Source organism: Heliangelus exortis, chromosome 3, assembly GCF_036169615.1.
Source record: "Heliangelus exortis chromosome 3, bHelExo1.hap1, whole genome shotgun sequence".
Lineage (NCBI taxonomy): Eukaryota > Metazoa > Chordata > Aves > Apodiformes > Trochilidae > Heliangelus > Heliangelus exortis.
In genome coordinates, this window is record NC_092424.1 from 14,465,713 (window position 1) to 14,479,007 (window position 13,295).

General features: G+C 33.5%; 1 protein-coding gene across 1 annotated transcript in view; it reads left to right on the forward strand.

The window, feature by feature from the left end:
- The window catches only part of DNAH8 (dynein axonemal heavy chain 8), a 126,210-nt gene that overhangs the window by 55,488 nt on the left and 57,427 nt on the right, over positions 1-13,295 (forward strand). Inside the window, exons 43-54 of the mRNA XM_071739367.1 lie at positions 1,049-1,221; positions 2,196-2,374; positions 3,670-3,857; positions 5,409-5,495; positions 5,592-5,699; positions 6,475-6,609; positions 7,183-7,344; positions 7,591-7,837; positions 9,082-9,323; positions 9,406-9,546; positions 11,097-11,334; positions 12,346-12,488. Of these exons, the coding sequence (XP_071595468.1) occupies positions 1,049-1,221; positions 2,196-2,374; positions 3,670-3,857; positions 5,409-5,495; positions 5,592-5,699; positions 6,475-6,609; positions 7,183-7,344; positions 7,591-7,837; positions 9,082-9,323; positions 9,406-9,546; positions 11,097-11,334; positions 12,346-12,488 (2,043 nt within the window). The remainder of the gene's footprint in view (positions 1-1,048; positions 1,222-2,195; positions 2,375-3,669; positions 3,858-5,408; positions 5,496-5,591; positions 5,700-6,474; positions 6,610-7,182; positions 7,345-7,590; positions 7,838-9,081; positions 9,324-9,405; positions 9,547-11,096; positions 11,335-12,345; positions 12,489-13,295) is intronic.

Consider the following 13,295-nt stretch of genomic DNA (forward strand, 5'->3'; position numbering starts at 1 on the left):
TAAATGCTTTTTTTGTCATAATAATTTTTCTTACTTGTGGTAGCTGCACTTACTCAAAGTATATATATGTTTGTAAGAGAGAGATGCCCATAATGTAACCAGAGTAAAAATAGTACACTTTTGCTTAAATTAGAATGAAATCCATCGTTCCAGTTCTATATATTTGCTTCAAGTTTTTACAGTTTTCTTAGAATATTTCAACGTGGGGTATTGTAGCTGTACCATCATAGATAATTTCCCAATGGCTTGTCACAGAATCTCAGTAGTTGGCACTAGGTTGTACTTCGCCTCCACCCGTTCTAGAGTTAAAGCAGCAACAACAACTCTTCCTTATCTCTTGTTTTTTTTTTCTCTCTTTCTTTGGGTAGCAGGCTACTAGGATTCTCCTTCTATTTTTTAAGAAGAATACACAGAAGAAAAACAAAACAAAGCAAAACAATCCTACTAAAATCAACAGATAATGCCAGTCCTATACTTGAATGTTTTAGACTGTGCTAAATTGTTTGCATCCCTTTATTCTTCGAGAGATGCCATTTCTCAACTCTAAATCTCTCACCTATTTTTAATGATGACACAGCATTATTGGATTCCACACAATTTGACTTCCTTGCCTCTGTGACATCCTTCATCAAGCTCTTTTTTTCAATGTTTTTGCTGGATTTAACTGTGCTGTTTGCTAATTTCACTTGGAGGGTGAGCTGCACTACTGAAAATAGTTCAGTAGTGTTGAGAACTCTGGCACACTGTAATTTCCAAGAAATTCAAAGGAAGAAGGCAAAAAATAACCAAGAGTCAATTAAATGTTAGTATTTCCTTTTGAGAAAGGAAACTCTTCTTTTTAACTCTTCTTTTTAAGTGATCACAACACTTTTATTATCAGTTTGTTTAGCATAAATCTGAATATATTATGCAATGCTTGTAAACATTTCGTTGTACTTACACAGGAACCTTAACCTGGGTTATCACTCATTATTCTCATACAAATAAAAATTTTATAAGTTATTGAAGACTCAGTTGTAACATAAGCATGTATTTACTCTCTTTTCAGGTAAAAACGAACATCAAATCACCAACTGACTTTGAATGGTTAAAGCAGACTAGATTCTACTTTAAAGAGGATTTTGATTATGTTGTGGTATCCATTACAGATGTCGATTTTATTTACCAAAATGAATTTCTTGGTTGCACTGATCGTCTGGTTATAACTCCTCTTACAGACAGGTTAGAAGACCATTATATGTAATGAATACTTTTAATATAAAGTGTTTATTTAACATATATCTTCAGAGAGGTCCATTCTGAAGTAAGTCCTGTGTGGGCTAGATCATTCATGAAAATCTTTATACTGAATAATACTGTATTAGAAAAAGCAAAATAGAATTTCATTCCAAATTTCTCATTAGCTACAAAACATCAAGGTCCCTGAAGTTTAAGTTTGATGTAGTATATTATAGTGATTCAAGCTAAACTGTATAAACTAGTTGAACTGTGTTAAATTGTCTCTTAAAACCAGAAATACTTTAATTAGAAATATGCTCATGGTATGATGAATTGATTTGACATATGAAGATACACCATTGTTTGTTCAGCAACTTTGTCATTTAATTCCTTTAGCATTACTTTTCCATACTTTAGCATACTTCTCCATCCATGAATGAAAATCATAACTAGAACTCACATACAACTAAAGCAGTAGTCTAGGTTTTTTAAGAATTAATTTTAAAAAAGGAGGTAAAAATCTTAGGGTCTGTTTCTTAGATTTTAATTTTAATTTTTTTTACCAATAATTGTGGAAGGGAATATATATCCTTATATTTTCTTTCACAACTGAGCATTTAGACAAATGTTAGCTAAAGTACTGTGATTTATACAGATTAAGATACTGCAGAATATGATGAGGTGGCAGAATTCAACAGCAGAAATCTTCTCTTTATAGCTTCAAAGAGATTTAAACACAATTAAATTCACTTAAGTAGTGCTCATTAATTTTTTAGTTTGTCTTATATTCACAGTTTATAACTAAGGACATTAGAACCAGATAAAAAATTTTGCTTTTATATGCAATGTTTGATTGTTGTATTTTGTGAATTTTACCACTCTGAAATTTCTTTACATCTATCTATCATGAATATCTATCATATTTTCACATATTTCTTTCATACAAATTAATAAATTAATATTAATTAATATTGTAGGTGCTATATAACTTTAGCACAGGCTTTGGGAATGAACATGGGAGGAGCTCCAGCAGGACCAGCTGGAACTGGTAAAACAGAAACTACAAAAGACATGGGAAAAGCTCTGGGAAAATATGTAGTAGTCTTCAACTGCTCTGATCAAATGGACTTCAGAGGTTTGGGTAGGATTTTCAAAGGTAAGACTTCATGTAGGATGGAAGAGGCCTCCACTGGTCATTTAGCAGGTTTAGTTAGAGCAGGTTGCTCAGGACATTATTCAAGTTGGGTTTTCAGTGTTTCCAGGTGTGAACATTCCACAGTGCCCCTGGGCCCCTGTTCAAGTGTTTGGCCATCCGTGTGATAACATTTTTTATAGTTACATTTTATAGTTACAACTGGCTCGGAATTTCTCACATTGAAACCAGTGTCCCTCGTCTCCTCTTCTTCCACTGAAGTTGTGAGAAGAGCCTGGCTTCAGTTACTCAGTGCCTCCTATTAGTAGTAGGCTTTCCCCTTAGCTTTCTCTTCAGGCTCAACAAATTGTGTTCTCTCAGCCTCTTCCTCTCTGCCGTGTCCTCCAGCCACTGACCATCCTGGCTCCAGCCATCTGCTGGGCTCATACAAGCGTATCCATGTCCCTCCTCTATTGGTAAGCCCCAAACTGAGCACAGTACTCCAGCTGCTATCTCACAAGTGTAGGTTTGAGGCAAGCAGTGATTTTCCTCAGCCTCCTGGTTACATTCTTGCCCAGTATGCAGTTGGCTTCCTTTGCTACAAGGGCATAATTCTAACTCATTCTCAGCAAGTGGTTAAGCAGCACACCCGGTCAGTTTCAGCAAAACTGCTTTGGAACCAGTCAGCACTGTTAACTCTGTCCCACATAAAGAATTTTGACTTCATGGGGTTTATGTCAGATTATTTTTCAAGTTGTATACTATTGTATGTATTTTTTATTTTTTTATTTTTTTTAGGCAAGGAAATAATTGGACATAAAAATGTCTAAAATTGTGGGTTTATAAAGTTATTGTCAAGCTATTAAAATTTTTTAAAAATCTTCGATTACATGACTGATTCCCTTTAAAGTTATTTAGTGATAATTGTGTAGCAACATTCTACCCTGAATTAATTAGATGAATAAGATGAATAACGTTTAAATAGCTCTCTTTCAGGATATATGAAAGAAAACTGCTGCCTACTTGTACTATAATGTAGTGGAAAGAAATGCTGCTACAAATTTTGTCTTAAGATGTTGCTAAAGAACAAAAATTCCCCTAGTTCTGATTTTTATTAACTCTTAAGCATTTTTTAATAAATAAGTAATAATAATTTAGATTGATATGGAAATAGGTGGATTGGAGGAAGACAGGTCTTAGTCACTGGGAAAGAAATAAAACTAATCTTATTTAATTATTGAAGGGAAAGTAGCTTAGTTCATGTATCTCAAGTAAGCATGAAGAGCAGCAGATAACAAATTTTTCTGTCCCTGTTTTAGGTCTCGCACAGTCTGGATCTTGGGGATGTTTTGATGAATTCAACCGAATTGAGTTGCCTGTTTTGTCAGTAGCAGCACAACAAATCTATATTATTTTAACAGCAAGAAAACAGAAAAAAAAGCAGTTCATTTTTTCTGATGGAGACTGTGTAGACTTAAATCCAGAGTTTGGCATTTTCTTAACAATGGTAAATATAGTAAGAATTCTGGAGAAGTGACAAATTTAGTACACACAATTTTAAAAATCCCGCATGAAACGAAGACAAAACCAATTTTATTAACAGTGATGCTTTTGTTATGGAATTAGACTAAACTACTGGATCTCATAAATAACCTGATATTCATGAATTATGTGCCTTTGGTTTTACTTTAAGATGACTGAAAAATTTCATTACTATATTGCAGTTCATTATGTAGAGTAAGAATTTGGCCAAACTTCCAGAATTTTTCTTGTTCACTGAGTGGACTGAAGCACTAATATGCTTTACTACCCTATCTTGAAATGCTTCAACAGTAGTTAGTAGTTAGTGAGAAACATACTGTAGGGGAAAAAAAAAAGAACATTCACTTAAAACTGGAGATACAGGGAAGAGATTTTTCAGGGACTTGTGTCTTGCCTAGTCGGTACTTTACCTGGATATATAAAAGTTGATTTCCAGAAGGCAAGTATGATAATTCTGGAATAAATAACTCTCCTTACACTGTAGTTACAATAGGTCTTTTCAAAACCTGTGCAAAAAATTTTTAGATCCTTTCATTTCTTGATATAAGATGTCTAAATTGGAAAGCACTATGCTGGATGTGGCTTTTTGGCCCTCTGTGGCAAGGGGTCCCTTTCTGCTCTGTGCCTCAACCCTGGAATCAGTGTGGGCATTATGACAGAACTGTGCTTCTTATATCATGAAATTTTTATGGTTGGTATTTGACATACAATGTTCACTTTCTTATAGTGACTATTTGCCAAAAAGACATATATACATCAAAGTTATGTCCCACAACTGAATGGACAGTGAATAAAAGGCATGCAAAGCAGAACGTATCATTTTACACCAGTTACCATTACCCAAGGGAGAACAACAAACTCCTGGATTTGGAATATTAACTTTCAGAATATCCTGTCTTGTTGCCACTGGGCTCCTCAGGTTTCATTGCACTGATTCCTGTAATCTCATGGGCAGGGAATTTTGCAGTGTATGTTTCCTAATGCTAAGGCAGATGACAATCTAAGATGACTTCAGGGGAAATTAAAATCTTCATCTGCATGTCTGAGTGCGTGATGATAACTGTGGAGGTCATAAATAACTTTTGACTGCTTTTGGCATCCTAATATTTCTTCACTGTACACTGCTTGTAATACTTTTTAAATTATTTTGGCTTTTGCTAGACACTGAATTTTAAAGATGTTTCAAACCTACAGTTTCTGAAAAAATCATAGTAAAACCTTTATTTGGATTGGGAATACACCAGAAGAAATCAAAAAACTAGATTCCATGAAATTTAAAAATTCTGATTGCTGACATTATTATGAAGAAATTCGGTTATTACCCTTGCAATGAAGGATGGGTTATTAAATTTGTAGTTATTGTTAAAGTTTTTCTTCAAATTTTAGCCATTAGTAGAAAGAAGGTATAATTCTGAACTCTGAATCTAGGTATTTATGTATAGCATTACTTTTCCTGAAAAATAAAAGAATATTATTGACTGTTGTGAATGATAGCACAGTATGTTTTCTTATACAGAATCCTGGATATGCTGGACGTCAAGAACTACCAGAAAATCTCAAAGTTCAGTTTAGAACTGTTGCAATGATGGTTCCAGATAGACAGGTACAACTACAGAGTAAACCAAGAAAAAAAAATATTTTACTTTGCTTACATATCTTCAAAAGAACTAATGGAATTTTTAAAAAACATGTATTTCAGATCATTATAAGAGTTAAACTTGCAAGCTACGGATTTATTGATAATGTGATCTTGTCTCAGAAATTCTTTATTCTTTACCAACTTTGTGAGGAGCAGCTCACTAAGCAGGTATTGTTAAATATTCCCTTCCTCTTCCTCTTTGTATTTACATGATATAGGCCCTTAGGGTTTGTTTTGTACACACTGTTTTTGAAGCATTACTTTTATGCTTTTTACAAAATATTGAGGTAGCTTACATATAATTCAAACAAATATCTGCATAAATTTTTGAACATGCTGATTCGTGTATGTAATTACAAAAACACATTTGTTTAATTGTTGAAGAGTGATATTTTGTAGTTGTCAGTGCATGAGGTTTTCTGTCTAAACGTGGCAGACAGAGAAAAATTAACCCGGTTATGTCACTTTTCTTTTAATGATTATCCAGGCCTAGAGAAAGTAGCTGGAAATTACAAACCACAAATCTGAAATCTGATTGAAGTTGCCCTTCTTCCCAAAGCAGTGCTTTGATCCGAGGTCTTGGCTTTAAAAGCTGCCTCAGTTGGAAAGACCCAGTCTGGAATGGAACCCTTGTTTTTTTCAGAACTTTGCTATAGAGAGCTACAAAATTATTGCTATATGGCACTGTAAATGGCAAAGTAACATATTTAAATTTAAATTAGAATAGAAAAACTTCGACTTCTTCCTCTACTTTCCCGAAAATAACCTTATCCTTCATTTATTTTAGTAGAATAATTCCTAAACAACAGCAACATTTTCTGTTTTAGCTACCTGTTCCAGGCAGTGCATCTATACTATACAATATTCAAGTACGGTTTGAGATACTTATGAAATAAAACTAGAGAACTTGTTACAGATGCATAAGCCTTTTTCCACTCTCCAGGTCCATTATGACTTTGGTCTGAGGAATATCCTTTCAGTACTGAGGACTCTTGGAACTCAAAAGAGGGTCAGGCCAAACGAGAAGGAAATAAGTATTGTCATGAGAGGGCTAAGAGATATGAATCTTTCTAAGCTGGTAAGAATCTAATTTAATATTTTAGCATCACGTATAGGCAAGTCTACTAGATATTTCATAGGATTTTACAGAAGACTAGAAAGTGATATCATACATTCTTTAAAAATTGAAACATAGTAATTGTGTTATCCTTAAACAGCAACAAGAGTTTCTTAGACTTGTAAACACTGTTCAGGGTGCAAAGGTTCAAACAGGTAATAGTAGCTTAGTTGTGGGTATAACATTTTATGTACTGACTTGTGTACAGACTGACTGCTGAACCATAAGTAAATTGACTAATTTGAGTACACACTAAATTAGACCATTACAGATTTCTTTTGAAATATGATGTGCTTTCTAATATATGCTGCAAGTGTTTTGAAATTTCTCTCCATTTTGAATTTATTTCTCACATGGCATATGGATAACATTTTCAAAATTATATTTCCTTTTGACTGGCTGTATTTATGAGCATAAGCATCTGTAATTAGAAAGTATATTCTTACAATTTATTATTTTACAATAGAGATTAATTTTGGTTTAAGAACATTCTTTGGGTAACCATGCTTTAAGCACTGAATTTTTTTCTTTCAGATAGATGAAGATGAGCCCTTGTTTCTCAGCCTTATCAATGATCTATTTCCGGGCTTGCAGTTGGACAGTAGTACCTATGAGGAACTTCAGGTTGCAGTAGCTAATCAGGTCGAAGAGGCAGGATTGGTTAACCATCCACCATGGAATCTTAAGCTTGTTCAGGTTTGTTTTGAAAAGTTTCGACAAGATTTAATTCCCTAAACTCTTAAACTTGCTTGGTGCTCGGAAAATTTAAGATTGAAGGTATGTGCTATTCCACAAAACCATAAAAGTCAGCAAATGCATGTTGATTTCAATTCTGAACATATAATTTGTATGTCTGTAATCACTGACTGTCTCATGTGTTAAATGCAAGCAAAAATCTTCCAAAAGCATATGTTTCCTAACAAGTTTTTATTTTTTTAATAGTTGTATGAAACTTCTCTAGTACGCCATGGGCTGATGACACTTGGACCCAGTGGATCTGGAAAAACAGTGGTCATAACCATGTTGATGAGAGCACTGACAGAATGTGGCCAGACTCATAGAGAAATGCGTATGAATCCCAAAGCTATTACTGCTCCTCAAATGTTTGGGAAACTAGATGCTGCAACTAATGACTGGACAGATGGAATCTTTTCTACACTGTGGAGGAGAACTCTGAAAACTAAAAAGGGTATGTAAATACTTTGTGTGTGATATCATAAAAATACCTCTTGAATGATATAGTGGAAAAGAAGCATCTTGAATTTGCAACTGTGTTGATGTCCTCTTCAGAAAAACTATAGAGAACATAGATGAGGTTACAGTTCACTTTTCAAGAAGGAAAACTGTTTAAAAATTAATTTTTTCAGTAGTATGAATACATTATTTTTTTTTTTTAATTTTCCTTATCCCTCCAGTTGTACAGTGCAACATGTTAATTGGAAGCTGATAAACTGTAATTTGAATGTATTTGTACAATTGCACTAGCTTTAAAATACTAATTTTTTCTGTATTTTTGGTAAGTTGATTACCTATACTTACATTTTATGATTAGAGTACTGAAATTTCATTTTGCAATAATTTGTGTCTGTGTGAAAAATTAAAAATATTTATATTAAAGGCAGAATTATTCTAGGGTACCTTCCCAGAAGGATGCACATTTAGAAGGAAAGATGATTTTTCTGTATTGAAAGTGTCTGTATTTGCTCTATAGGAATTCTCCTGTATTCAGGACAAAGCAAGAATTTGAAAAATCATATTGTCATGATTTTCATCCGAATTTTTGTTTCAAAATAAAATTTTTAAAAATTAGATTTTCAGAACTGAGGACCATTGGTAACTTTTGTTAATTTAAAAGGGATCTGTGAATATTCAGCATGTTTTATTTATTTGCCCAAAGAACCCTCGTTTTTGCTTAGGTTGGAAAGGAACAAGTTGAGTCTGGAGGGAGAAAAGGAGATGGGGGGAATGGCATTTTAGGTTTTTGTCTTTGTTTCTTATCACCCAAGTCTATGCTAATTTGCAATAAATTTTCTGGAAGCTGATCCTGTTTTGCCCCTGCCAGTAGTTGGTAAGTGATCTGCCTGCCTCTACCTCAACCCACAAGCATTTTCACCCTAATTTCTCCCTCTGTCCTGTTAAGGAGGGGAAGTGAGTGGCATGCTGCCTGTCTGGCAGCCAGACAAGATAATATCACAGATATTCAGGATTATAAAGATAAATTTTTGTCCTTGTTAACTACAAATTGTTTCAAAACCATTTCTTAAACTATGTTTGCAATTTATGCAGTAATGAGCATCTGTGGAGATAGCAAAAATTTTAAAAATTATATCATTTTGTACATTATATATATTTATAATAAAGTTCCTTTGTGAATGTATTTTCTTTCTTTTCACCACAGTAATATGAACTATATCTCTCTTGGTTATTTTCCAGGTGAAAATGTGTTTCTGATTTTAGATGGTCCTGTAGATGCAATCTGGATTGAGAATCTAAATTCAGTGCTGGATGATAACAAGACCCTGACTCTGGCAAATGGAGATCGAATCCCTATGTCTCCCACATGTAAACTGCTCTTTGAAGTCCACAACATTGAGAATGCCTCTCCAGCAACAGTTTCTCGGATGGGTATGGTCTACATCAGTTCTTCTGCCCTCAGCTGGAAACCAATATTGCAAGTAAGATTTATAATTGCTGCCTACTCCTAACGTCACCTTGTTGAAGATTTTATGCAGAGAAATATCGTGGATTTTTTTTTAGGCCTGGCTGAAAAAACGTTCTGCTCAAGAAGCTGAAGTTTTACAAAGTTTGTATGATAGAATATTTGAACCAGCATACACATATATGAATGTAAACCTTAATCCAAAAATGGAGCTTTTGGAATGTAACTACATTATGCAGGTAATTTAATGTTTTAGTTGACTGATTGTACTAAGTGTGCTAAGGTAGCAAAGAGAAATTTGATAGCAATAAAATTTAATTTGAAAAGATATTTTCCTAAGAAAGCCTAAACCCAGTATTTGTTTCTTAAGCAATATAAAAGGAAATGGTAGAGATGTGCAAGAGAGAATTTTATTTCTTTTTATCACTTCATATATAGCTTAGTCTTCTGTTGACTGGAATTTGCAGGTTTCAGTAAGTTTTCAGAACTGTATGTTTACTAAGCTAGTGGTCTTATACCATCTCTTTTGATACCAAAAAAAGGTGATGTTAAGTGCCAGTTGTACTGTGTAGGTTGGGTAGATCAGCAGAAAGAGTGAAGAATAATTATCTTTTTATATCAAAATGTAATAGCTTTATCAGTCAGCTCTTCCAAGGTCAATGTAGTAATTTTTGCCTGTCCCTTCGTATCCATCAGACTGTTTACTAATTTTTTTAAATTGCGTTTTAAAGTAATGAAAAGTATTCTAACAGGGTGTGTCCTGGAGGCTGCATTAAGACTATATAGCATTGTATTACTTCACACTCCATGTATGAGATCCAAGACAGCATGAAAATACCCATTCCAAGAAGTAACTGAAAAATCTGCTTCAGTGTTAAAAAAGACATATTTTGAAACAATTTTCTTGGCACTGTCTTGTATAGAAAGGGAATATGAGTGATGTGATCTAGGCCAGTCAAACATCTGGACATCACAGAATTGTAGATAACAAGTTACTGGACTTCTAGAATCTGGAGTCTGATTCCTTAGAAACAAGGTGAAACAATCATAAAATAAGATATTTAAATCTAATTTTTTAAACACAAAGTGGAAGTTAATGTGATAGACACATTAACTGACTAAAATGAAGATAACTACATTAGGCAGGTGCTGAAAATTCTTCCATGCTGTCTTTATTTAGCCTGTACCTAGGGTTACACTGAAGCAGTTTGCTCTCTCACCCTATGACCTCTCCCCAGCCAAGAAGGTGAATCATGTAGAGGAGAGAAACCCCTTGGGCTGAAATGTGAACAAATTTAATGAAATAGCACAATTAATACAAACACCGACATCAAGAATATAAGCTTATACTCAGCCTGGTCCTCCAGCTCCCAGCTGACTTGAGACTGCAGTGATTATGTGCCAGTAAGCCCAGGACACATGCATAAGGATGGAAAGAAATGGCTGGGCCACACCTCCTTCTGAAATTCTGAATATCCCACTAGAGATTATAAAATCCGTTAGAAAGCTGTTCTGATAACCTAGCTCTTAAATGACACTTTTTATACAGGTATAATTTAAAAAGATAGTTGATGATCATATGATTTGAATATTTTGAAAATTTTATTCAGTTTCACATGGGTATCTCTAATCTATTTTCTTGGGTTTTGCAGTTCTGAATTCTATAGTATTCTTTGATAGCCTGCATTGTTTTGAAATTGTGATTTTAAAGTTTGTATAAATAAAAAGCATGTGCATATATGTTTAAAAAGTGATTAATTTTTTTTTTAATGTGTGATATTTCTTTCAGTCTATCAATCTTCTGGATGGTTTGATTCCATCAAAGGAAGAAGGTACTTTATCAAGCACACATCATCTGCATAAATTGTTCAGCTTTGCAATAATGTGGAGCCTAGGTGCTCTTCTGGAGTTGGACAGTAGAGATAAACTTGAAGCTTTTATTAGAGCTCATGATAACGAATTAGACTTACCACAGATTTCCCCTGGCAGCAATGAAACGATGTACGAGTTTTATGTTAATGATCACGGTAAGAAAAAAGTACTGAAACTCTTTTTTGTATTGGCATCTTAAAACTGAGTGTAGCTTTTTTGAAATTTAAAATTACTCCCTTAATCTTTATTATACAGTCATATGAGCAAATATTTTTGATGGCAGTACAGTACTTACACAGATTCTGTGTACAGTCCCTTTGGGAAGTAAGACATCAGAAACAAGGGATAGAGTGCTTATGGAAACATTGTCTTATTTCTTCTGGTTTTAGTCAATGTTACAGATTTCTTTTGTACTACTATAACCATCCTATAATATTTAGTTAATATTTTTAGGCTGGTTTAATCTGAATGAATATTAATTTATATTTAATTCTCAGAGCTTGTATTTTTTGATTTAAAAATATAGTCTAATTTTAACTCTGCTTAATAACAATTATTTACCCATGTCTGATAGTCAGTAATAAATCACACAGTTTAGAAAACTAGGAAAAGTATGATATTTTAAATATAGTGAATATTGATGTTTTGGATAGAATGATATTTTCGACAAGGAATTTTTAGTTTAAATAACATGCACACAACCAATTTCAAAAAGCATTTAACTTTTCTTTCAGAATAACTACATGTACTTTTCTTGTATCCAAATTCAGATTTTTTTTGCCAGCAATGCTGTGTGTACATGCACACAGTCCATATTCTCATGTTCTGTAATTCTTCACCAGCTGTGTGAGAATGAGTGTCTAAGTAAAAATTCTTTGGGGTTTTTAATTTGTATAGCTTGTAGATATTTCTTAAATTTATCTAAAATTTATTGGGATTGTAGACTAATCAGCAGTCAGTACTAATTATGCCATTGTTTACATGTGTTTTAGCTACATTTGAGAAAATTTATCCCATTTTATCTTTCTTAGTACTTCACCCATAACATCTAGGATTTAAACTTCTTTTTTAATTTCATGGGGTTTTGAACAGTTGAATACTGTCAAAATTTTGTGTGTGAGGTTATTTTTTTAATTTTGTTTTTTTCTTTGTTTTTTTCATTTCAGGTGAGTGGGAGCACTGGAGTAAAAGAGTTCAGGAATATGTTTATCCAACAGACAGTGTCCCAGACTATGCATCTATTCTAGTTCCAAATGTGGACAATGTCAGAACTCAGTTTTTGATTAACACAATAGCAAAACAACAGAAAGTAAGTACACAATTACTTACTTAAGTATATGCCTACTATATGAAATAAACAGAAACCAGTTACAGAGAAACTGGAAGTTGCAATCCTTTATATTCTCTGTCTCTAGTTGTTGCTTGCCAAGTGCATTGTTGTTTTTATTGATCTCTTTTCTTAACATGAATGCTTCATTTCTTTTCATAGGTGAAATGTTCAAAATATCCTTTTTATAAAAAAACTTTGGTCATAGAAGTTTAAGTCCAACATTTTATTATTTTTCTCAGAGGCAGACGTAGAATCCTGTTCTTAGTCTTCACACCGTATCAGTTTTTCTGATTTGTGATTTCTTGAATAGGGAAACAAACAAACAAAAATTTTACAAGTTCACGAAAAACTTGAAATTCCTAGTTTTTATTCTGTTTTTTTCCCTCTCATAGCAGTAACCACAACTATAGAAAAGGAATGCAAATTCACACAACTTTTACCAATAAGGCTGAATCTGGTATCGTCGCTTTGAATCAAGCCACATTAAACACCAGTTACTAAAGCTGATGTAGGCCTGTTTTCAAAAAGAGGAAGAGCAGAGTAGCATAAAAATGCTGTGAAAAATAGAAATATATATATAGTGAGGCTGTACTAATAAGGTAGTATGAGTTGTAAGAGCCAAAAGTAACATATTAGAAGCACTGAATGCTGCTGTAGTAAATACTGCAGTGATGGGGATACAGTAGATTTGTATTCTGATCAAAAGGGAGTTTGTTCCCAAAAACAAAAAAAATCAGTAAAGAGGAGCAAAGTTTGAGAAAAATTCTAAGATTTCCTGACCATTCT